The sequence below is a fragment of the Silene latifolia genome, chromosome X (genome assembly GCF_048544455.1).
Source record: "Silene latifolia isolate original U9 population chromosome X, ASM4854445v1, whole genome shotgun sequence".
NCBI classification, from domain to species: Eukaryota; Viridiplantae; Streptophyta; class Magnoliopsida; order Caryophyllales; family Caryophyllaceae; genus Silene; species Silene latifolia.
The window spans coordinates 8,251,065-8,273,290 of record NC_133537.1 but is presented as its reverse complement, the minus strand read 5'-3'; the positions used below and the strand labels follow the sequence as shown (position 1 = coordinate 8,273,290).

The 22,226-nt window shown below is 37.0% G+C and overlaps 3 protein-coding genes across 4 annotated transcripts; all 3 read left to right on the top strand.

Annotated features, from left to right (window-relative positions):
- Positions 1 to 185: 185 nt before the first annotated feature.
- On the top strand, positions 186 to 9,233 carry LOC141622755 (uncharacterized). Of its 2 annotated transcripts, none has more exons than XM_074438753.1 (10): positions 186 to 609; positions 1,533 to 1,576; positions 2,667 to 2,778; positions 3,058 to 3,184; positions 4,283 to 4,827; positions 5,534 to 5,885; positions 6,216 to 6,432; positions 7,118 to 7,207; positions 7,430 to 7,873; positions 8,791 to 9,233. In XM_074438753.1, exons 1-10 carry the CDS (start codon positions 465 to 467, stop codon positions 9,115 to 9,117), a joined length of 2,403 nt encoding a protein of 800 aa, XP_074294854.1. In that variant the 5' UTR covers positions 186 to 464; the 3' UTR covers positions 9,118 to 9,233. The 2 variants fall into 2 exon arrangements, with proteins under 2 accessions (XP_074294854.1, XP_074294853.1); XM_074438752.1 differs by having other exon boundaries at positions 6,213 to 6,432.
- Positions 9,234 to 12,057: 2,824 nt separating this feature from the next.
- On the top strand, positions 12,058 to 17,518 carry LOC141622756 (uncharacterized). The gene is made up of 8 exons (XM_074438754.1): positions 12,058 to 12,800; positions 13,275 to 13,771; positions 14,332 to 14,382; positions 14,465 to 14,572; positions 16,199 to 16,294; positions 16,446 to 16,544; positions 16,642 to 16,701; positions 16,964 to 17,518. The coding sequence occupies exons 1-8, from the start codon at positions 12,254 to 12,256 to the stop codon at positions 17,027 to 17,029; spliced, it is 1,524 nt and encodes a 507-aa protein (XP_074294855.1). The 5' UTR covers positions 12,058 to 12,253; the 3' UTR covers positions 17,030 to 17,518.
- A 706-nt stretch (positions 17,519 to 18,224) lies between these two features.
- On the top strand, positions 18,225 to 21,265 carry LOC141622757 (omega-amidase, chloroplastic-like). Its single transcript, XM_074438755.1, has 11 exons — positions 18,225 to 18,459; positions 18,684 to 18,934; positions 19,008 to 19,124; positions 19,705 to 19,932; positions 20,055 to 20,145; positions 20,229 to 20,312; positions 20,377 to 20,464; positions 20,547 to 20,562; positions 20,648 to 20,728; positions 20,814 to 20,896; positions 20,984 to 21,265. Exons 2-11 carry the CDS (start codon positions 18,905 to 18,907, stop codon positions 21,042 to 21,044), a joined length of 879 nt encoding a protein of 292 aa, XP_074294856.1. The 5' UTR covers positions 18,225 to 18,459; positions 18,684 to 18,904; the 3' UTR covers positions 21,045 to 21,265.
- Positions 21,266 to 22,226: the final 961 nt, after the last annotated feature.

The window sequence follows — 22,226 nt, the reverse complement described above, 5'->3', positions numbered from 1 at the left end:
AAATTGATTCCCTTATTTCTTATGCAAAAAAGAAAGGGGAACAATAAATGAAATTGGAGGGAGTAAAGCTTATATATAAATGATATTATTTTTCATCAATTATAATAATAAAATTATAAAACAGGCCGCACGAAGCGCGGCATACTCCCTACATATATATATTTTTCAAAACCTCGAGCCAATCTTCAATCTCTCAAACAAAAAACAAACTTCCCTCTCTAATTCTCTCACATACTCCCCCCCTTTTATTTCTCCTCACTCTGCCGCTCTTTCGTTTACCATAAATCATAAACCCTAAAACCCCAATTTTCACCTCTTTTTATCTCCAATCGATTCAATCCATCTCCAACATAATCCCAATCATTACAATAATTAGGGCAAATTAAATAAGTTTCAATATTTTATTCTGGGTAGTTGTTAATTTCTCTTATTGTTTCCGGTAAAATTAGGGTAAAGAAATAATAATGGTGACAGTTTCAGCAAGTTTGAGAAAAACAATTGGATCAATTAAAGAAATTGTTGGTAATCATTCTGATACTGATATTTACAATGCTCTTAAAGAATGTAATATGAACCTTGATGATGCTGTTCAGAAACTTTTACACCAAGGTATTAGTTTCTTTGATTTTTGTAATTCTTTTGATTCGGTTTTGTTTTGTTTTGTTTTTGTAAATTTGGTGGGTTTCTGAAGTGTAATCTTGGTACCCTTTTTAGGGTTTTGTTGGTTTTGTGGATTTTGTTGTTGATTTGTGTAGAATTGAATGTGGAAGAATGCTAATGTTTGATTTTGTAGTTTGAAATTTTGCGATTGTGAGAGGTATTTTAATTAAAAGTACACAAATGATTGGGACCGAGTGAGTAATTGATAAGGGATGTTAGAATGTGTGTTAATAATACGGGAACCATGAACTTGTTCTCGTGTGATTATATGGGGTATGACCGTATGATGTGTAGTAATGCTGGTTTTCATTGGGTTTCTTTGTACATTATCTTGACATCGTGCAGTGACGGAACTACGGGGCTAGCAGGGGCGGCGGACAATGAAAATTTCCGAACATTTTTTTGTGTTTACCTTATTTTATTACTAGACTCCCCTTCCCCCTCCCCCTAATTTTTGTTGCCACCCCTAACTGAAGATCTTGGTTCAGCCACTGACATCTTGGAACACGAAATAAAGGCGAAGAGTTTAGGAAGTGGGACTTTGTATGAAACAGGAGAAAACTGTTTCATAGAAATAAATTAGTGTTTAGCTACATTTTGCCTTCCCCCTTACCCTCTGATTTGCGGGAGCTATTGAGGCACCAGGGTAATGTTGTTATTGATGTGGAATGTGAGGATGCTGAAGCCTTTTTTTGCGCGGTCATCCCCTGGTTGTTCTTTTCTAATTTCGGACATTTTTTTGTTTACCTTATTGCATTACTGTCTTAACTTCATGGTGCTTAATTGTATTCCTTAGTGTATTGGGTTTTCTCAATATACATGCATTTCTTGGTCTGTTGAAAATACTGATCTTGATGACTTTTCCATACCAGATACCTTTCATGAAGTGAGGAAGCGAAGAGATAAGAAAAAAGAGGTACTTTACATGTTATCTTATGAGCTTGTTTATACAGTTTAGCTTCATGTCTTATTTTCTCTTTGTCAATTGTGTTTGTATATGTTGTTGTGGATACTTATCTTGTTGGCTATTATAAAAATTTATTGCGTTTAATTCAGAGTGGTAACATGAAAACAATGAGCTAGTATGCCTTAGCAGGCATGCACTCGTGATGCTCTAGAATCATTAGTCATTCAGATCATTTGATTGCTAGCAGATGTTACTGGATCGTGTGAACAATGTAAAATTTATTGTTTTCTATATATGTGACTGTGTTATCGATCAATTTCAGTTTTATATTGTTGCTATGCAAGCCATTTGACTCCTTGAGCATCTTTGAAATGTTTACTCATGATATACATGCAATCCATTTCACTTAGCAACTGTGATTCTCTAAAAACAAGACTTAGGGGTCGTTTGGTTTAAAAGGTCGGAATTGAATAGAATGGAGTGGAGTGTGATACCATGAAGGAATGAAGTTTGAAACTTTTGGGGAGAGGTGCTATGAGATTCTAAAAATACCCCAATCAAACATTGGAATGAATCAAATCCATTCCTATCCATTCCAATAAATCCAACCAAACTCCCCCTTAGATGTAATGAGCTTATAACTTTGTAAGTGTTAAAGAAATGGTAGTGAACTAGTGATTACTCTAGTCCATATTGAGCTGATAATTTTTATGATTCTCCTGTTATATTTCCATAATTCCTAAAATATAGAGTACATTTTACTTGTATCCTTACTTTTGAGAATATTTTGTTTCCTCACACCCCCATTCGTTTCCCCTGTACCTCTATCCTGCATTTCTGCCTTTGTGCTCCAAGATGCATACTATCTCTTTATGATCAGCAATTTGGAGATGACAATTTTAACATTTCTTCAAAGCATACGATTGTGTGAAGCATGATATGTTTTTGATTGATTGGTGTAGGATTTTTCTGGACTTCTTGTTTGCGCCGATGCTACATTTACAAGTGTGTTGATGTGTAAATACACCTGAATATTAGATTGCTTATGTTTTATTAGATTATAAATCTTATAATCTGAACCTATTTCATTAATTCTCAGAACTTAGACGACAGTGCCCAATTTGAAACAAGGAGGCACAATGATTATATAAGCCGAGGACCGAAATTTTTTTCTGCTGTCAATAGTCGAAGAGGAGGCCATGCGAGAAGAGGTATTTTTTTTGTTTCTAAATGATTCTTCTTATAATAATTACTTGTGGGCACTATTTTGTTATTAGGTGTGATAGAATTATGGACTTGCCTTTTAGAGTACTTTAAATACGAGTACTTAAAATATTAAAAGTCTGTGGTGTTTAAGAGTATTATACCATGCACCTAACTAAAATGTGTGCACCCAATTTTTTTGATAAAACTTTTGACAGATATCCACTAGTAGAGGTTTTAAGTACTTTCTGTATGTTTATGGTTAATAAAAAACTTTAATTGTGCAGGAACCAGCAGAGAGTTTCGTGTAGTCAGGGACAACAGATTTAATCAAAGTGTTGCTCGAGAAACAGAGTCTTCAACTCAAGCTGTATCATCAAGCACGTCTCAGCGGGTCTCTAACGTTCCTGAAAGGTGTAAATGTTGTTTTGATTTGTGCATCAACTGATAGTTTATTTTTCTTTATTTTCCATATTTCCAATTGAGCCAAAGATTCATTACTCTTTGGTTCTGGATTATGATGGAATAAAGCAAAATGGCTCACTAAAGTGGCTGCGCTTCTTTCTCTTGTGAAGTAGTGGTCCTTCGATGCAGTTCTCAACGCAATTTTCATCTTGGGTCATTCGGAAACAGCCTCTTTGTGTTGCTAACACAAGGGTAGGGCTGCGTACATCCGACCCCCCCTTACCCCGCAATTTGCGGGAGCCATTGAGGCACTGGGGTAATGTTGTTGTTGTTGTTGTCAATTGACGGAACATGTTTTTGGTAGGATGGTCTATTTTTTCTCTGCATGGTGGTACTGTCATATAGATAAAGAGTGGACAAGTCATTTTCTATTTCTTCCTGGTTGCTATTTTCATAAATTTGTATATTTGATCAGAATTATGATCAAACCTAGTTACCCAAACAACATGCACTCAAAGTGGAGTTTTACCAAAATTTGGATACCAAAGATATGAAACTTATCTTCCTTTTCCAAGTAATGCTTATTTTGATGGCATTGGACCTTTCAACTCTACTGATAGTCTAGTCCCATTTATTTGCCATATCACTTTTAGGTGATTGAAGAAGTAACTATAGAGAATCAGAAAGTAGCTATTACTCCGTCCATCCCATATACATTGTCCACGTCTCCTTTTTTTTTGGTCCATCCTAAAACCCCTTTGATAATAAATCGGAAACATCATCTTCCTTTACAATTCGTAGGTAAGTACTTTATAACATACTCTTTTCATTCCGTTGATACTCCTTGTGGGGGAGGGAATGATAAGGGCTTGTATCTTTAAATTTAAATTCTATGTCAAGGACGAATAATGATATTTCATTGCTAAGTATATATGACCTCTTGTCAAACGAGGTCAATATAAATGGTACAGAGGGAGTCATTGTTATATGGTCTGATATGTTGCATATACTAAAATTATGAGGGTGTTTTAGAACTATAAAGTGAGTTGTCTATTGCTTTTGCTTTTGCGACTGTATTTGAATTATTTCTCTTCTATTCTATTCCAGTGCATCTGTGGCATCAAACAATCAAAGACACACAGGTGGAAAATATGTTCAAAATATTAATGGTGGATCTGATCTTCGGGTTTATCTCAACTCTAGAAAAGAACAGAGGGAGGAAAAAACTTCCACTGCAATAGGCCTTGGCCCGCAGGTCTCTGTGACTAAGCAAATTGAATCGCAGTCACAAGCAGGTAGTTCTGCATCCTCTAATGCTGTTGGGGTTTATGCGTCTGCTTCCGATCCTGTGCATGTTCCATCCCCTGTTTCTAGATCTCCAGCTGTTGGGGCAATAAGGCGTGAAATTGGTGTTGTCGGTGGTCGTCGCCAATCATCTGATAGTGGTCCAAAGCAACCTCAACAACATAAGGTTTCTAATGTCAATTCGGTCTTGGGAGCTTCTTCTGCAACTCAAGCATTTAAACATATAAATTCTATTCCTCGGAATGACCAAGGCCCTGGAACTGCTGTTGAATCAGTTGTCGTCAACTCTGGAAGCAGACCTAGCAATCACTTCAATAGGTTTCATCAACAGCCAGCTGGGCAAAAAGGTAAGATCTATTAACATTTATTTGTTATTATGTGGTTCGCTGCTGTATATGATTTAGCTTGTTATCGACATTTATAGGTTTACGCTGCATTTTTTCATATGTGTTACCCATTAGTTGAGTAACGATGTTTTTTTATTTTACTCTCTTTTCACTCTCATTTGATTTCCTGCCTTAGCCAAAGTCCCTTTCTCTTCGCCAATATAGAAGTAAAAGAATGAATTTGTTGCTGGAGTGCAGGAGGTAAATTATAAGGGGGTCTACATACTCGCATTTTGTACATTTAAAAGAAAAAGGGAGAAAATTTGAACATTATTTCATGATTGAGTCATTCAAAGCTGTTCAGGTTCTTGCAGAGCCGCAGTTCACCCTGGACATTGATTTGAACATTATTTCATGATTGTACTAAATCTGCTACTTAATTTGTCTTGTCAATGACAATGATCTTTTTTAATTGTCTGATTTCATTTAAATTTGTGTAGCATATTTTTTTTTGGAGACCAACTGCTTGTCACCTTCTGAACATATAATGTATCAAGGATTTTGGATGTCTAGATAAGGCGTGCCACTCATGCCTAACATGTTTCTTCATTATGCTGCTAATCCTTTTGTTATTTTGCACATTTCTTGCATGCATGTGAACAAGTGATTGTTCTTCTCTTGTGGAGGACTGATAGGTTTGAGATTTTTTGTTATTGCTATTGTTTAGGTGCTTTGCCTAGTAAAGAATGGAAGCCCAAGACAAACCAAAAGCCAAGTGTTTCAAGTCCTGGTGTGATTGGATCACCTGTGAAATCTGCCTCCCATCAGGCTGATACTTCTAAGAATATGGAGAGGGAAACAGATGAGCTGCAGGATAAGCTAACCCATCTGAACATTCATGATACCCAAAAGGTCATCATTGCACAAAACATTCGTGTCCCTGAGTTTGAACGCTGTAGGCTGACCTTTGGGAGTATTGGCATGGAATCAGATAGTAATGAGAAACCATCGTCTGCATTACACGTCGCAGCTGTTGTTGAAAATGGTGATGGCTTGGAACCAGTGGAGGCTTCACCAAGGTTAGTTGTGTAAATAGCTTTTTCGAGTTGTATGCTTTGGGTTTCTTTACAGTTGGAAGCCGGAATTTAACCTGAATGTAGAATGTTTGAGTTAAATGCTTATAACTTTTAAATCTCTGAATAACTTGATGATCATTTCTCCTTATATTATGCGCTGTTTTTTTTTTCCCTTGGAAGGGTTGTTCTGTTGCAGGGACATGTTTATTTATTTGACTTGTATTGCACTCCGTTTTATTTCTTAGTTCCAGACTTTCAGTCTTCTTTTTCCTGCCGAAAGATTTCTCTTGTTTGCAGTGCTAACCCTAATTGTTTTCTGCTGTTATGCAGCAGCAATCAGATAAATGCTTTTGATGACCAAGTTCAAAATTCTGCCTCTAGCAGTCCTTCTGGTGAATCATCAGAAGATTCATTACCCGAGAAAAATGACTCTGCTGGGGTTCCCAATAATGAAAATTGTGCTGATATGAGCTTGGTCCACAACAACTCATCTTTCACCGCTGCAAAGTCAGGACAGCCGCAAGAGTCTATTGAATTGCCTAACTTTTCTGTAAGCTTTCTTGCACATTGTTCCCAGATTATGGGTTTGTTTGGCATATTAGCTGTTCGGATAGATTTAAGCTCCCCAAGTAGCTTTTAATGTGTGTTGTATAAGGTAGCTGGTGCCACTCTGTTAGTGAGTGACTAGGCATACCATCGCTGTTTCAAGTTGAAGATAAACCAGATTTTGGCTATTTTTAAAATGATGTACTTGAGCTCAATTCTAAAGTGATGTGCGCTTAGTTGTGTGCATAAGATGCAACAAGTGATTCACGCGTCTATGCAAATTTCACTTTTTTTTTTCTAATTCGTTTATTCTTTCCTTCCCTTTGCGTCATGGTAATTATCTTACATGTTAGCCTTCCTTAAAATTCAACAAGTATTCTTTCTTTTTGTTTGCAAAGATTGGTGCCTTGTGTCCATGAGATGAGTGTCTTTGCATCTTGCACGTAGTTTCTTTTGAAACTAAGGATAGTGTGCTGTATTGCCTTTTGCCGTCATGTTGGTTTTCATACCCTGCAATTTGCGGGAGCCATTGAGGCACTCGGGGGTGTTGTTGTTGGCTTTCTTAGAATACAAGTAGTTTTTATGATCTAGATGCTACTTGGTGATCTTTCAAATGGCTTGCTACTTTGTCGGTTATCCCACCTATTATTCTCGATAAGAAAACTTAAGTATCAAGTGCTTGCTTACAGGCATATGGTCCACAGCCTGTGTATGACATGCCTTATTATACGCATTCTGTTGATGACGCTGTGCGCCAGACTGAGCTGCCAAATCAAGAGGTAATTTGTGTTGGACGTGTGGCACTGCATTTTCATATCAAGTTGACACATTAAGTTCTTTGCATTTCAGTTTATTATCCTTCTTTTAAGTTGCATTCTTGTTTATTTATTTCTATGGTGATTCATGTCAGATGACCATGAATTATTTGGGATGAAGACTTTGCATCTCTTATCGTCGGATGTTGTTACTCACCCCTTTTTTGGTTCTTTTTTTTTTTTCAGGCTCTAACTTCGCATTCTGCCAACATTGTTCCTGATTCCTCCGTAGCTATGATGCAGCAGCAGACCCCTATGGCCCAGATGTACCCACAAGTTCATTTATCACATTTCGCTAATGTCATGCCATACCGTCAATTTATTCCTCCAATGTACGTTCCACCTATGGTTCCTGGGTATTCGGGTAACCCTGGCTATCCCCACCTCTCTAACGGGAGCAGTTATGTTCTAATGCCTGGTGGTGGCTCCCATGTTTCTGCAAATGGCTTCAAATATGGAATTCAACAATGTAAACCTTTCCCGGCCGGCAGCCCAACAGGTTTTGGTGGTTTGGTTAGCCCTACTGGTTATCCCATGAATGCACCAGGAGTGGTTGGGGGACCTACGGGTCTTGATGATTCTTCGAGGTTGAAGTACAAAGATAACAATCTTTATGTTCCAAATCCACAGGTAATTGATTTCATGCCCTACAACCTCTCTTACTATTCTACAATTTTTTGCTGGTTGCATCAGTTCTGCTATTTTACTTTTACCTTTTCACTAGTTATAGCTCAGACTTGGGTGTATGTTCAAGTGTCACGTACGCCTGTGTGGCTAGTATGATGTGTCGAAGTCTCATACGTCCTCTGCTTCTATATGTTTTACTCATAATAAGTTGACACAACGATTAGAGACGACTCATAAAAAGAGTCAGTATATATGTGGAAGTCGGCTTACTAAGAAGAGGATTGCTCGTAAACCAAACCAATTATTGATGACAGGTTTGTCATTTCGTACCAAAAATACATGGCCTAAAAAGGAAATGGAAGATGAAATGGAACTTTCTAATAAGGATTATAGGAAGAATATATATAACTGGGTGAAGTACCTTATGTCTAACTTCTAAGTGTCTAGTGTTCAATACTGGTAGACAAAGTCAAATGAAATATTGCTAGCAATGTAGGGTTGGGAATATGTAAAATGAACCAAAAGTCTTTGAGCTACTCTTTAACGTGTCTGGGGGCGGTCATGTGATAGCTAACCGATAAGCATATGATTTATTCAATCTCCCATGTGAACATGCCAAGCTTCTTGGCGTTGTTGGCTCATTGTATGCACACTGTAATTTCTTTGATCACTAACATAGATCCGACTAGGTTATAATTCTAGGCCTTTCTGTACTGCACCAAATGCATGTCATGCTATAACGTCTTATACTTTTAGTCCGTTCTGTACTGTATCAAAAGCATGTCACGCTATTTTTATTGTATTTAAACTCCGTGACAAATTAGTTGAATAAATTTCTGGAGAAAGGTTGTGTGAAACTCCAAAAATTTACCATGCACTCGCTTTGCACCCCTTAATTTCTGCATTTTTCTCCTTTTTAGGCTGAGACGTCCGAAATTTGGATCCAGAACCACAGGGAACATCTGGGGATGCAATCTACCCCATATTTCAATATGCAGGGGCAGGCAGCTCATCCCGCCTATATGCAATCCCTTTCCGCTCATCCATCTTTCAACACAGCGGCCCCACAGTCATCCCAAATGCAGTTTCCGGGTATGTATGTTCAACAACCTGCTGGCATTCCTAACAATCATCATATGGGCCCAGGCAACATTGGAGTCGGTGTGGCCCCACCATCTCAGGTGCCACAGGTCGGGGCTTATCAGCAGCCTCAGATGAACCACCTTAACTGGACGACCAACTTTTGAGTAGTTAATCCATGTCGAAACTTCTTATAATGAGGGATTGGATTTAGGTACAGGTCTTATAATTTCTCGTTTTATGACACTCAATATTTTTTTAATCAAGTTCTGGCTTTTGGTTCTCTCTATCGTCTATTCGTCTTTATCTTCCCTTGCCCGTTCCTGATGGTTGGACGCCGTACATCTCATGCACTGCTAGATGTGAAGGGTAACTAATTTACGTCTAGACACAGGACTGCGATAATCTTATTTGACCATGTGACCGGTGACATTCTTGCACCTGATATTCTTTCGTAAACAAGGTTGTACTAAAACAGCAGGTTAATATAATCGGTTTATTGTTGTCAAAAAAAAAAAAAAAAACATCAGGTTAAGTTGTGGGGACTGGGGAGTTGTCTTGGCTAGTGGGTGGCTACCGCCTACAGTTGCGTCTACATCACGTGTATAGTAGGCGTCGAAATTGAGTCCATTTCTATATTAAGAATGCAAACTCAAGTTCAAAATGCTCGATGGTTGCCCATTTACCCTTATTCATTTGATTGAAAATATCTAAAAAGTAAACTTCATTTATATATTCAAATCCACTTGAATTGATGTTTATTTCACCATATGTGCGATAATATTTAACTATGAATGATGTGTAATTGACTCAACTTAATAAATAGTAAAGTTTTAATCTTGCTATCGCACATTTATTCGCAAAGCACAGTACAATTTATTAATATCCCATTTATTTCGATATATTCGTTGCATCTCAAATTATGTGATGAGAAAGTTGAAAAGTGGGGGTGAATAGAGAAACAGAGGAAATATTAAGTTTTTATTATAATTATGATATTTATCGGTTGAGAATTTTTTTTTTTTTTTTTTTGACAGCTATCGATCGACAAAATTGGTGACATCTTAATATGAAAAACAGAGTATGTATTAGACTTATCAAGCTAAAGGGGAGAAGGATGTATCGATTTATGTAAGTAGGTCGTCGTATACATACTTTGACATCTTTGTATGAATCTACTGTATATGTTAATCTACTTATGTCGACGATAAAGATGTTATATGATCTTGAGCTCATCATAAAATGTCAATATAATAGATTATGTAGGTTGTTCGTACAACTAATATTCGGTTAAAACAAATAGATTATGTAATAAGTCGATATATTTCATGACAATTCGATCGAATGCCTAAATGAGATAGATTTGCTCGACGAGATTAAAAGCTGGTTCGAACTTGTTTTTGTTTGTAGTTTAATTTTTGTATACAAGAGTTCCATGTATTCTTTCTATGTTACCGTATTTTACAGAGTAGTATCAAAGACCCTTATTAGTGAAACTTAGTCTCATTTAAGACGGATATTATCTATCTTAACTTTAAGACGGGTCAAGTATTAGACTCACACATGAGATAAAAACAGATTGCGTTGAGATTAGCAAAAAGTTTGTCTCATCCATGCAAGTGAGGTGTTATTTAACCGGTTTTATTCTTAAAACAAATATGCTAAATAAGACAAAAAGTGAATTGTCTATGGAATAATAAGATATTTGTGTTATCTTTACAAGTTGACAAGTTGGATATTACTTGACCTGTCTTAACCTTAAGACGGATACTACCGTGAAACTAAGTTTTTAATCATAGCATTCCGTCTTAAACCATACGTGAAACAAGCCCAGAACAACTTAACGACCATCAAGTGGATGTCGCCTTGTTCTTTTGGATTTAATTTTGGTTCTTATAAGTTCAGTTCGGTTTAGTTCAGGTCCATTAAGTTCAGTTCAGCTAAGATCAGTTCAGTTAATTTCAAGTCTATTATTCAATAAGTTCAATTTTGATCAGCTCTATTAAGTTAAAAGGCCTCGTTGTTTTGGACTGAAATTGTCTGAACTTAATGGAGTTGAACTGAACTGAAGTAAGAGTTAACTAGTATAGATCCCGCGCAAATGCGCGGTAAATATAGGCCTTCTAATTTTTAGTGTATTAGTTATAGATTTTAGATTTATATCTCGCGAATTTTTATAAAAAATAACTAATATTAAAATTAATCAAAAGAATTGAATAATTCCATGAATTGTGTTTTTTATGAAAATATTTTAACTATATCAAATTTTTTAAAAATATTTTTTCGTCACAAAGTTTGAGATACAGTTTTTATGTATAAGTTATTTTAAATGGAAAATTAGTTTAATAAATGAAAATCTAATTTGTTTCCGTATATAAGTTTAAGTACTTTGGAGAGAAAACTTTAGAGAAGTTGTATTCTTTTAGTATATGGGAGGATTTATACTTTTAAAATTTGCACCTGATTTATATTTTTTAGTTCACTTCATTGTATTTTGATATGAAACAAAAAAAATTGAAATGGAAAACTAATAAAAAAAATTATTTAAGTTGTGAATTTTTTTTAGTGAATTTTTTTTTTCACGAAGCTAATAGTAAGCATGTGTCAAGTTATTCTCTAGAGTAATAATTATTGCATTACTGAAAAATTTAGCAACTTATACTTTATAATTTAAGATCAATTTTATTTTATTTTAATGAAAAAATCATATTTATGAATTTATTTAAAAAATTAGAGTTTATTTATAAGAATATATTCATTGAAAAGATAATAATGTAATGAAAGAAAATTTTATTTATTACCTTATTTAGCTAGATACTTTTTGGAGGGAAAACTAAGAGAATTTTTATTCTCTTAGTAGTTGGGGGGATTTGTGAAAAGAAAAACTGAATTGAACTGAATTGAATGAAGCTGAACTATTCTGAACTGAATTGAACTGAAATGAACTGAAATTAAGTCCAAAAAAACCGGGCCTAATCTGTTCAATTTAGACAATTTCAATTCAAAAGAACATGGCATAAGTGAACATTCTGATTTTCGAGATAGTATCGAGATCTGAATCCACGATTAACAAGGTTTTAATGTTCACAGTCGACTGGGCCAAAATTGAAAGACAAAAATTTAAACCATATGTGAAACAAACCCAGAGCAACCTACCATCGTCGTAATCATCTTCATCACTCACTCATTGATCTAAAGTCTAAACCCAACTAAATTCATTTCTCCCTAAAACCCTAATCAAAATAGTTCGCACAATTGATTAATGGTCTGCAAACCCTAAACCCCCAAAAAAATCCAGAAACCATGAACAAATCAAAGCTACCTATATCATGGTTATCCAATATAATCATCCGAACAAAAACCATAAACCCTAAATCCCCAAATCTTCGCCACACTCGCTTACTTCATAATTTCTCAAACCCAATAAAATTCAACCCCATTTCACCAAAACCCACAATTTATTTCACCCAAAAGCGTCATTTTGGCCTTACTGAACAAGAAGAAGATAAGTTATTGCGAGAGCTGTATGCAGATGTAGAAAAAGAATTACACAGAGAACGTGAGGCGAAGCGTAAAGCCGGCATTGTTGTCAATGAGGCTGAAGAAGAGGAGGAGGATTATTTGGGTGTGGGTCCATTGATTGCGAAGATTGACGCTGAATTAGCTAAACCTAAAATAATGCTTGATAAGTTTAAAGATATAAGTTTCCTCGACGAACCTACGGATTCCGATAGCGAGCACGAGGAGGATAAGGATCGTGATTTTATGGAAGAAGTAAAGAAAGGGGATATCTTGTTTCAGAAGCTTACTAAGCGGAGTGAAGAACTGCACTCAGCATTTGCTTCCTCCAGTATGTCTCTTTTCCTCGATTTGATTCTAAATTCGATAGTTTTTCAAGGATTGTTGATTGATTGTTACTCGCTACGTCCTAGTCATTTGTTTACCTTTTACCCTCTTATTCTTTGCGAGTTTAAATTTAATCAAAGGTAAACAAATGAAAGAGAGTACGAGACCAATGAAGTATTTATATTGCAAGTTCAATTTAGGTTGCGTATATTTGGGCCTTCCATGGTTTCACGGACTTGTTGCTGGTGCTAATTAGTCAGTTGACTCGTAGTTATCGACGAAATTCTGGGTTATTCTCATTATTTTGTTGCTAATACTTGGGTAAGACGGTTATCTTGATATTTTGGGGGGATTGGTACTAACTTCTGGGACTCCTAAATTTGTGATTTGGTAGGTTACAATTTTTGCTTTGTCAAATGTTTGTATATCAATAGTTGAGGTTTCGTGTTGTGGAATTTATATTTCTGTTCTATCACAGGCACGTTAGATGAGGCCTTTAGGTTGATGGCCAAGCTTAATAAGTTTGAAGAGAGGCATTTTCGTCTTCTACCTGAGTATAGGGTTATTGGTGAATTGTTGAATCGTTTTAAGGTTGCTACTGGCAAAGAGAAGTTTATGCTTGCTCAGATATTGAATAGAGCTATGATTTTGGTGGAGCAGAAGGAGGATTTTAATCCTGATGAGGCTACCAATTATGGCCTCTTACAGCGAAAGGACGATGAAGACGAACTTGAACTTGAAGATAGGATAGAAGGTGCCATAGACGACGATGAAGAAGAATTTGATGACATGAAGTCAAGAGATGATTTACTTCTGGAGAAGGTTAATGCAATTGATAAAAAGCTAGAGGAGAAACTCGCAACATTAGACTATACCTTTGGGAGGAAAGGAAGGCTTTTGGAAGAGGAAATAAGAGTACTTGCAGAAGAGAGAAATGAGTTAACAGAAAAGAAAAAAAGACCGATGTACAGGAAAGTAAGTTGAATCATCATCTTTCTAGTTTCATATCTTACTGCAATGCCATGTAGTACATGGCATGTAGTAAGTTGAATCATCATCTTTTCCCAGTGAAAATACGTTTCCCCTTTGCAGTGTCTATTTGTCTTGCTTTCCTTTGGTTTTTGCTTACCTTTTCTGTTTTCTCTCTTCAATTATCTCCATGTAATCTTTTTCATGTAGTTCTTTGAATCTACCTTTCCTTTTTAACTTCGTCTCCATTCTCTTTGGGTTATTTTCTCTCATATTCCCTCATATTCACTTCCTCACCTATTTTTTTTGTTTTTGTTTTTTCTTTGTTCTTGATTTTACCACATCTGTATGATGGCTCATGTTAGCTGATCCAAAATCATTTTGGGACTAAGGTTTTATAGCTTGTTGCCATTATTATTATCTGGTGTGGTGATATTTTGATATATTTATATTTCACTTGAAAGAAATTATGATGGACGAGGAAAGAGTAGTTAATACATTTGTTTTCTGTTGACATATGTGCGTCGCGACAATCTACTAAGTAACTCTTTGTAATTGGATGCCAGGGTTTTGATGTTAAGATGATCAATGTCAACCGGACAGTCAAAGTAACAAAGGTATACCTGCGTCTGTCTCGTGTTTTCTTTTTTCCATGTGATTCTCTCTATCTATCATACAATTCTGTGTTACAAACTACAGGGTGGTCGAATAGTCAAATACTCTGCAATTGTGGCGTGTGGAAACTACAATGGTGTTGTTGGCTATGCAAAAGCGAAAGGTTCAGCAGTACCTCTTGCTCTTCAGAAGGTATTTTATCCATAACTTTTCTCAATGATTACCAAAAGGAATTGACTTGATGTTTTCCTTGATTTATGACATGGTTAACAACTGTTAGAGTACTTGCTACCAATTTGTAAAACCGAATGTGAGCTCAGGATTTGGTTTTAGTTGTTTATATGGGATTTTATACTTGTTTAGACTTTGGAGTAATGAGTATTTGACTCATACTCCCTCCCTTCAAATCCAAGTACCCCATGAATTCAAGATCTCACTCAAGTAGTGGGATTGGGGCACTTGGATTTTACTCGTCCATCTTCGCCTCTTCGGTAAGCAAGACTGCTAGAGTGCTTATTCCTGTATGCTACTTTATTCCATTTATATTTGGAATACCTATTTCCACTAGCCTTGTGGCTAATGCCACTGCAATTTACCCTTGTTTGGATATGGGAATTTGAAGGGAAATGGTGGGGAGGGATTTGGAAGGAAGTAATTTCCCGAGGGATTTGGAGGAGAGGGAAAGTGGATTCCTCCATTTCTCTCCTCAAAAGGCAAATTGTTTCCCATCCTACAAAGGAAAGTTTTGGAGGGAGAACACTCCCTTCCTCCGTTCCGCCCTCCCCCCCGCCCCTTACCTTCCATTTTTCTATCCAAACACGGCCTTAGGATCTAATATTACCCAAAATACCTTTCATTACGCCTCATTGTCATGCTATGTTATTTAGTTGGGATATTCCCGTGGCTTAGCACATTACTTTATCTCTCTCATCTAATGTCAAGGTCAATCATAATTTTCAATACATGTAGAATTAGTGTAAGAAAGTGTCATGTTTAATATAAAAAAGGGTAAAATATATGATAGTCTAAAGTATTTTGAAAATAACCAAACGTGTTAAGGTCCAATTTAAATTGGTTAGAGTGATTTGAGCGGGAAAATTCCTAACTTCACCTAGTCTTTTAGACTATGTTCATCAATGACCTACCTTAACCTAGGTCACTGATAAATATATTACAATTATATTCATAACCTACTTATATAACCTATCTCATTTATTTGAAGGTTATCAATAACCACTCTACCCAACATTAATAAAATAAATGGACCTGTAGAAAACAAGCTCAAGCTGGAGTAACATAATAAAATAACGTGTTAAGGTCCAATTTAAATTGGTTCTTTGTTTTTTAAGAAGAAAAATCATCATTCAGCCAATAGAAAGGTGGCTAGTGGCATCATGAGGTGGGAAACAAACTCGTTCACCATGGTTGTCAGAGGACCAAAATCCTCAACCGGTCAATTTTACCATCGTTCCATTATTTTTTTGAGTTTTTTAATCCTTGATCGGTCACTATGTTCTTTGATGAACATAGTTTTAGTAAATAGAGGATGGGATGAAAATAGTATATATTCCCTCTGTCCCGGTCATTTGTTGTCCTTTTCCATTTTGGGGTGTCTCAGTCATTTGTTGTCCTTTCTATTTTAAGAATGAACTTGATGAGTAATTTGATCATTCTCATTCACTTTGTTCCACTTGTCATTTGGTTATTGGCCCTCTCCTCTTTCATTGGTCTTTGTGCCAAAACCAAAGGACAACAATTGACCGGGACGGAGGGAGTAATTAATTGCCGTAACTTACAGTTTAATGTCTTCATTGACAGGCACACGAGAAGTGCTTTCAGAATCTTCATTATATTGAGAGATATGAGGACCATACTATTGCACATGCTATAGTAACAAAATACAAGAAAACCAAGGTTTCCTCACTTCCTCTTTGAACTCTTTTATTTTATTTTCATTTATTTGTATTTAATTAATTTCTTCTTGTGGTTCTCAAGAATCTCAACTTCTATATCATCAAATTTTGCCACTGTTTGTATGTCTTATCATGCATCATGTGCTATTCAGCTCTATCTATGGCCTGCAAAAACTGCGTCGGGGGTCACAGCTGGCTCAACAGCTGAAACAATTTTGAAATTAGCTGGCTTCAAAAATGTCAAGTCCAAGGTATAGATATTGAACTGATATGTTTGATATGTTCAATTTCTGCTGGATTATGATTAATATAATAACCCTGAGTAATCTAATTTACGATCCTTAACAGGTTATTGGTTCTAGGAATCCCCATAATACAGTCAGGGCTGTCTTCCAGGCATTGAATGCGGTGAGTTACCAAATTTATTGTTTTTGCTCTGTATTTATCGTCGTGGTTTAAATTGCATTGGCGGGTCTATTTACGTTGATAAAGGGTACTTGTGCATCTGAAAACTATACATTTTCTCGTGCATTGTGTCTAATTTTTTGCGATTAATAATGTATGGAGTTTATAACTTGTAGCTTACTACTAGCTTTAATAGCTTCAAAAGAACTGGTGAAACGGAATTTCCTAGGTCTGCCACTAGCTAATTTTTATTTTCATTTGACAGATCGAAACTCCAAAGGATGTCCAGGAGAAATTCGGCCGCTCGGTGGTCGAAAAGGATCTTCTCTGAATGAAGTGCATTTATTTTCAATCTTTGTACGTCCTATGATGAAGCACAAAGTTAGAGGAGTTGCATTCTCCAAACGATGAAGAGGAGTTGCATTCCAAAAAGATGAAGAAATGGTACTGTATTTTTTGTTTCTTTGCCAAAAGAGGAACCATACTCGGAATATCTTCCTAAATAATTTTGATAAATGTGTTGTTTTCCCGTCTCTTTAGATTGAAGGACCCTGCACCCTTTTTAGAGAAGCTAGTTTTTGGGCCCAACGGTGCTCAGGCTGCACTTTGTAAAATTTCTGGAACGATTGTCTTTGTTAACCCACTTATACTTCAGGGATATAAGTGAGAATAATTAGGAAATTGGAGGGTACAACTGGGCTTTCCTGAAAAGCAGAGCAGGGGTATGAGTGAGATTAACCCATACCAGAGGGGTACGAGTGGGAATTTCCCTTTTATTATTTTTTATAAGGGAGTAATCAACAATACGGATTTTGATGATGATTCATGTTAGCAGATCTTAACTTATGTTAGGACTAAGGCCCTCACGAACGCCTGAAATTGAAGTGTATAATACACGATTTTCGGGGTTTTAGGGTCCCGAAACAAATATGTCCGTAAATCATACGGACAGTTACTCGAGTCAGATAAAGTGTCCAGAATTTTTTTGAGGAGAAATAAAGGACATTTAAGGATGCCGGTATGCAATAAAGCAGACTCGGACAAAAATCATATAATCGTGAAAAATGGAGTAATACTTGTTATTTGTGGTTGAAATCGAATAGGGTAATTCTTAAAGCGACCGAGAACAGGTGGCAGAAAAACAGGAGAAGATAAAAACTGAACTTGTACGACCTTCTGAACGGCTCAAGTTGAAGTGAATAATACACATTTTGCGCGATTTCAGGGTCTTGGAAGAAAAATATCCGTAAATCACAAGGATGGTTCCTCGGGTCGGATAAAGCGGTCATACAAGTTTTGAGAAACAACATAGGACATTTTAGGATGCCAGTATGCGATAAACCAGACTCGGACAAAAAACGGATAATCAATAAATATCGATTAAGGCTTGTTATTTGAGGCTGAAATAGAATAGGGTAACTCCTGAAGCAATGTGGCTGAAAATCCGGGAAAAAACAAAACTTGACACGATATGACCTCCCAAACGACATTAATTAAAGTATACTCCTCAACTTTTTACTACATACTCTTACCCAATAAAACCTTCTAGACGGCCCTGCGGCTCCCCTTCATATGAGCACAAGAGTCCTTATCTCCAACTAACCGACCCTCCGTTGACGTCCGACCTTACTCACTCTGCCGGCCACGCACTGTACTATTACCCCTTTTCGTCGGAAATCACAACTCGTCTGCTGCCGTTCACCATCGCACAAACTTATCATTTTTTATGTCGATGGTGTAGGCTGAATTTTGGTCAGTCCAGTCCGACCCATATCACACCATTAGTATCAGGCTCGGGCTTCCATTTTGGGGGCCCGACTTACTTGACCCGCAAAAAAAAAGAAAAAAAAAGTCCTGCCAACTCTAGCCTGCCTCATTACGAATTTACTAGCCGTACCCGGGCCAAACTTAAGGAAGCACAGCCTGGCCGACCAACACGTTCCTTTTCCCTCATCACGTCATGTGAGTCATTCACGGCCAACCAGGCCCGGCCCACTGTGATACTTTAATAAGTGAACTTTCCAATGGCACTCGTTTTGTCCTAATTGTTTATTAGAACAAATGAATGAGACGGAGAGTGTACTTAAAAGTCGAGAACTTGAGCAATCCGAGGAATTAATAAAGATGACAAGACAGTATTCACATAATAAGTCAACCTAGTAAGTAAACTCAGAAAGCTGAAAAAGAACTCGAACATAACACATTCATGGAACCATATTCAGATCATACATCTCAGGTTACTGGATTTTTTTGCTGCAGTTTTTGAGTTTGGAAATTACATGTGATCTGATTTTGTTTTCTGTCTGCAGTTTAAGCTAGCTCTCTGCCAATTAACAGTAACCAATAACAAAGCAGACAACTTGGTTCGAGCTCGAAAAATGTTGGAGGATGCTTCTCATATGGGTGCTAAGCTTGCTGTTTTGCCTGTAATGTTTTTTTTTTTTTTTTTTTTTTTTATTAATTATTAATAGTACTCGTAATAAATGAGTGTTTAACTGATAAAAGATGGTTTGTTTAATTCTATAATTTGTGTAGTCGAAATTAGTTAAACACAGATGTCAGATGGTCAGATCTAATTAAATCTGGTTTTCCTTTGCTGATAAACTCAAATGGTGATACTCACGATTTGGGTTCAATTTCCGTCAGCATCAGTTCAAATTTCCTTTAGTACCTCTCTTACACCAAAATAATTAAAAGTTGTTCCAAGGATGTGCAATTGGCATTTTAAATCTACTGTAATTATTTTTTTTTTTTTTTTTTTTTTTTTTTTTTTTGGTGAAAATCTACTGTAATTATTATTAATACAATATTTTGATGTTTGTTGTTAGAATAATAGAATCAGTGGTAGTTATGTCGAGAGAGAGAGAGGGTCTGACCCGCTAATCATTTAAGCCCGGTATATGTTTCAGTTAAGTATTCACACACGAGATTAAGTATTGAAATCTTGGCCCCCGTATTTTCTATTTCACGATTTGCCACTGAATAGAAAGCTTCATTTGTACACAGGAAATGTGGGTTTGCCCTTACTCACAGGAATACTTCACAAAATGTGCTGAGGAACTAGACGGAGAGAATCAGTCACATTCACCTGCTTATTCTATGCTATCCAATGTTGCTTTTACTCAGGGGATCACAATCGTAGGAGGGTCGATTCCTGAGCTGAGAAATGGTCGATTATACAACACCTGCTGTATTTTTGGTTGTGATGGACAGCTGAAAGGTAAGCATCGCAAAGTAAGCTTCACCAGTTACAACTTCCAATCATTTGTTCCTTGGCTGTGTACTCGTTCGTATTTGGCACAGTAACAGTTAACTGTGAGTTCCTATGGTGGTTATTTTTCTGTGTGTTTGTGTAGTTACATCTGTTTGACTATGATGCTGGAGAAGCTTCATTTAGGGAATCGGATTATTTCGCTGCTGGTGATAGCCCTACAGTTGTTGATACAGGTATCATCACACAAGGATTCAGGATGAGGCAATTTGGCAATTTGCAGTATTCCTAGTTTAACCTGTATGGTCTGATCTACTAGCAGGTGTGGGACGTATTGGCGTGGGTATTTGTCATGATATACGATTCCCCGAGTTAGCCATGTTATACAAAAGAAATGATCCAGGTTTTTCTACATCTCTTTTAATGTGAGGCAATTCTTGAATGCAATGATAAAGTTACTTATGCAGCAATGACAGGCGTCGACTTGATAATCTACCCTAGTGCATTCAATGTGAGCACAGGAAGGATGCTTTGGGAACTGGAGGCCAAAGCCAGGCAAGTCCCACTGTGTATACTTTGGGGCGGGTGCCCGAATTGGCTTATCAATTAATTGAATTCTACATTTGTTACCTTTCAGGGCAGTTGATAACCAGGTGACATTTGAAACTCATTGAACCTCGTTCTTTAAGGACAGACCATACCAGTAATGCTGTTGTCAATGTTAGGTTCTTCATGTAGGTCTTTGTTGCGCTTTGTTCACCATCTAGAGATTCCGAAGCTTCATACACAATATGGGGTCACTCCATGGTGGTTGGTCCGGTAATTTCTTCATCGTACTCGGTTCTTACTCATTGAACGTAAAAGTAGTCTAGTTTTGCTATATCCTGGATTTAAATGATAACAGAACGGAGAAGTAAAAGCAATCGCCGGACAGAAAGAAAAACTCGTGATAGCCGAAATTGATTATTGTGAAAATCAGCTTCAGAGGTTATTCTATCAAGCTATACACGATGAAAATATTTGTATAAACCTACAAATGTTCGGAACTAATAATTTGCTGGTATTAAATTGTAGGGAACGTTTCCCTCTTCATGGGGCAGTGCAGGACAAGATATACCAATTTCTCAGCAAATAACCGAGATAAGCCGGTTGAATCACAGTGAGACAAATCTCAGTATCTCACGTCACATACACCACTCAGAGTTGTGGTACCGTTGGCTTTCGCAGTTTCACGATAACGGTATCTCGGAGTCATACTCGATGCGGTCGTTGCAGATATATTGACTATTTTTCTAAGTGACTTTTATAGCTGTTATAGTTGTCTAATATAGCTTTCGTATAATCCACGGTTTTCGAGATTCCAGAGTCCCGAAACAAAATTCTCTGAAAATTACACAAAAGGTTTCTCGGGTCAAATAAAGCGGTCACAATAAATTTGAGGGCCAACGGAGGACATTTTGGGGTACCGGTATGCGATCAACCAGCATTCGCCGTACCTCGGATAATCGTGAAAAATGAAATAAGACTCGTTATTTGGGGTGGAAATTGAATAGTTTCACTCCTTTAATGACCTCGGACACGTGGTTGAAAAACGGGGAGAAAAAGAAACGTGGTCCGATACGACCTCCCGAACAGCTCAAAACGAAGTGGATAATACACGATTTTCGAGATTCCCGGGTTCTAGAAAAAATTCTTTGAAAATCACACTAAAGATTTCTTGGCTCAAATAAAGCGGCCACACAAAATTTGAGAAGCAACGAAGGACATTTAGGGGTACCGGTATGCGATAAACCAGCATTCGTCGAACCTCAAATAATCGTGAAAAATGAATTAAGACTCATTATTTGGGGCGGAAATTGAATAGTTTTACTCCTGCAATGACCTCGGACACGTGGTTTAAAAACAGGGAGAAAAAGAAACGTGGTCCGGTACGACCTCCCGAACGGCTCAAAATGAAGTGTACAATGCACGGTTTTCAAGATCTCATGGTCTCGGAAAAAAATACTCTGGAAATCACACAAAAGGTTTCTCGGGTCAAATAAAGCGGTCACACAAAATTTGAGAAGCAACAGAGGACATTTGGGGATACCGGTAGGCGATAAACCCGTATTCGTCAAACCTCGGATAATCGTGAAAAATTAATTATTACTCGTTATTTAGGGCTGGAATCGAATAGGTTTATGACCTCGGACACGTGGTTGAAAAACCGGGAGGAAAAGAAACATGGTGCGGTACGACCTCCCGAACTGCTCAAAATGAAGTGTATAATACATGGATTTCGAGATTTCAGGGTCTCGGAAAAAAATTCTTGAAAATC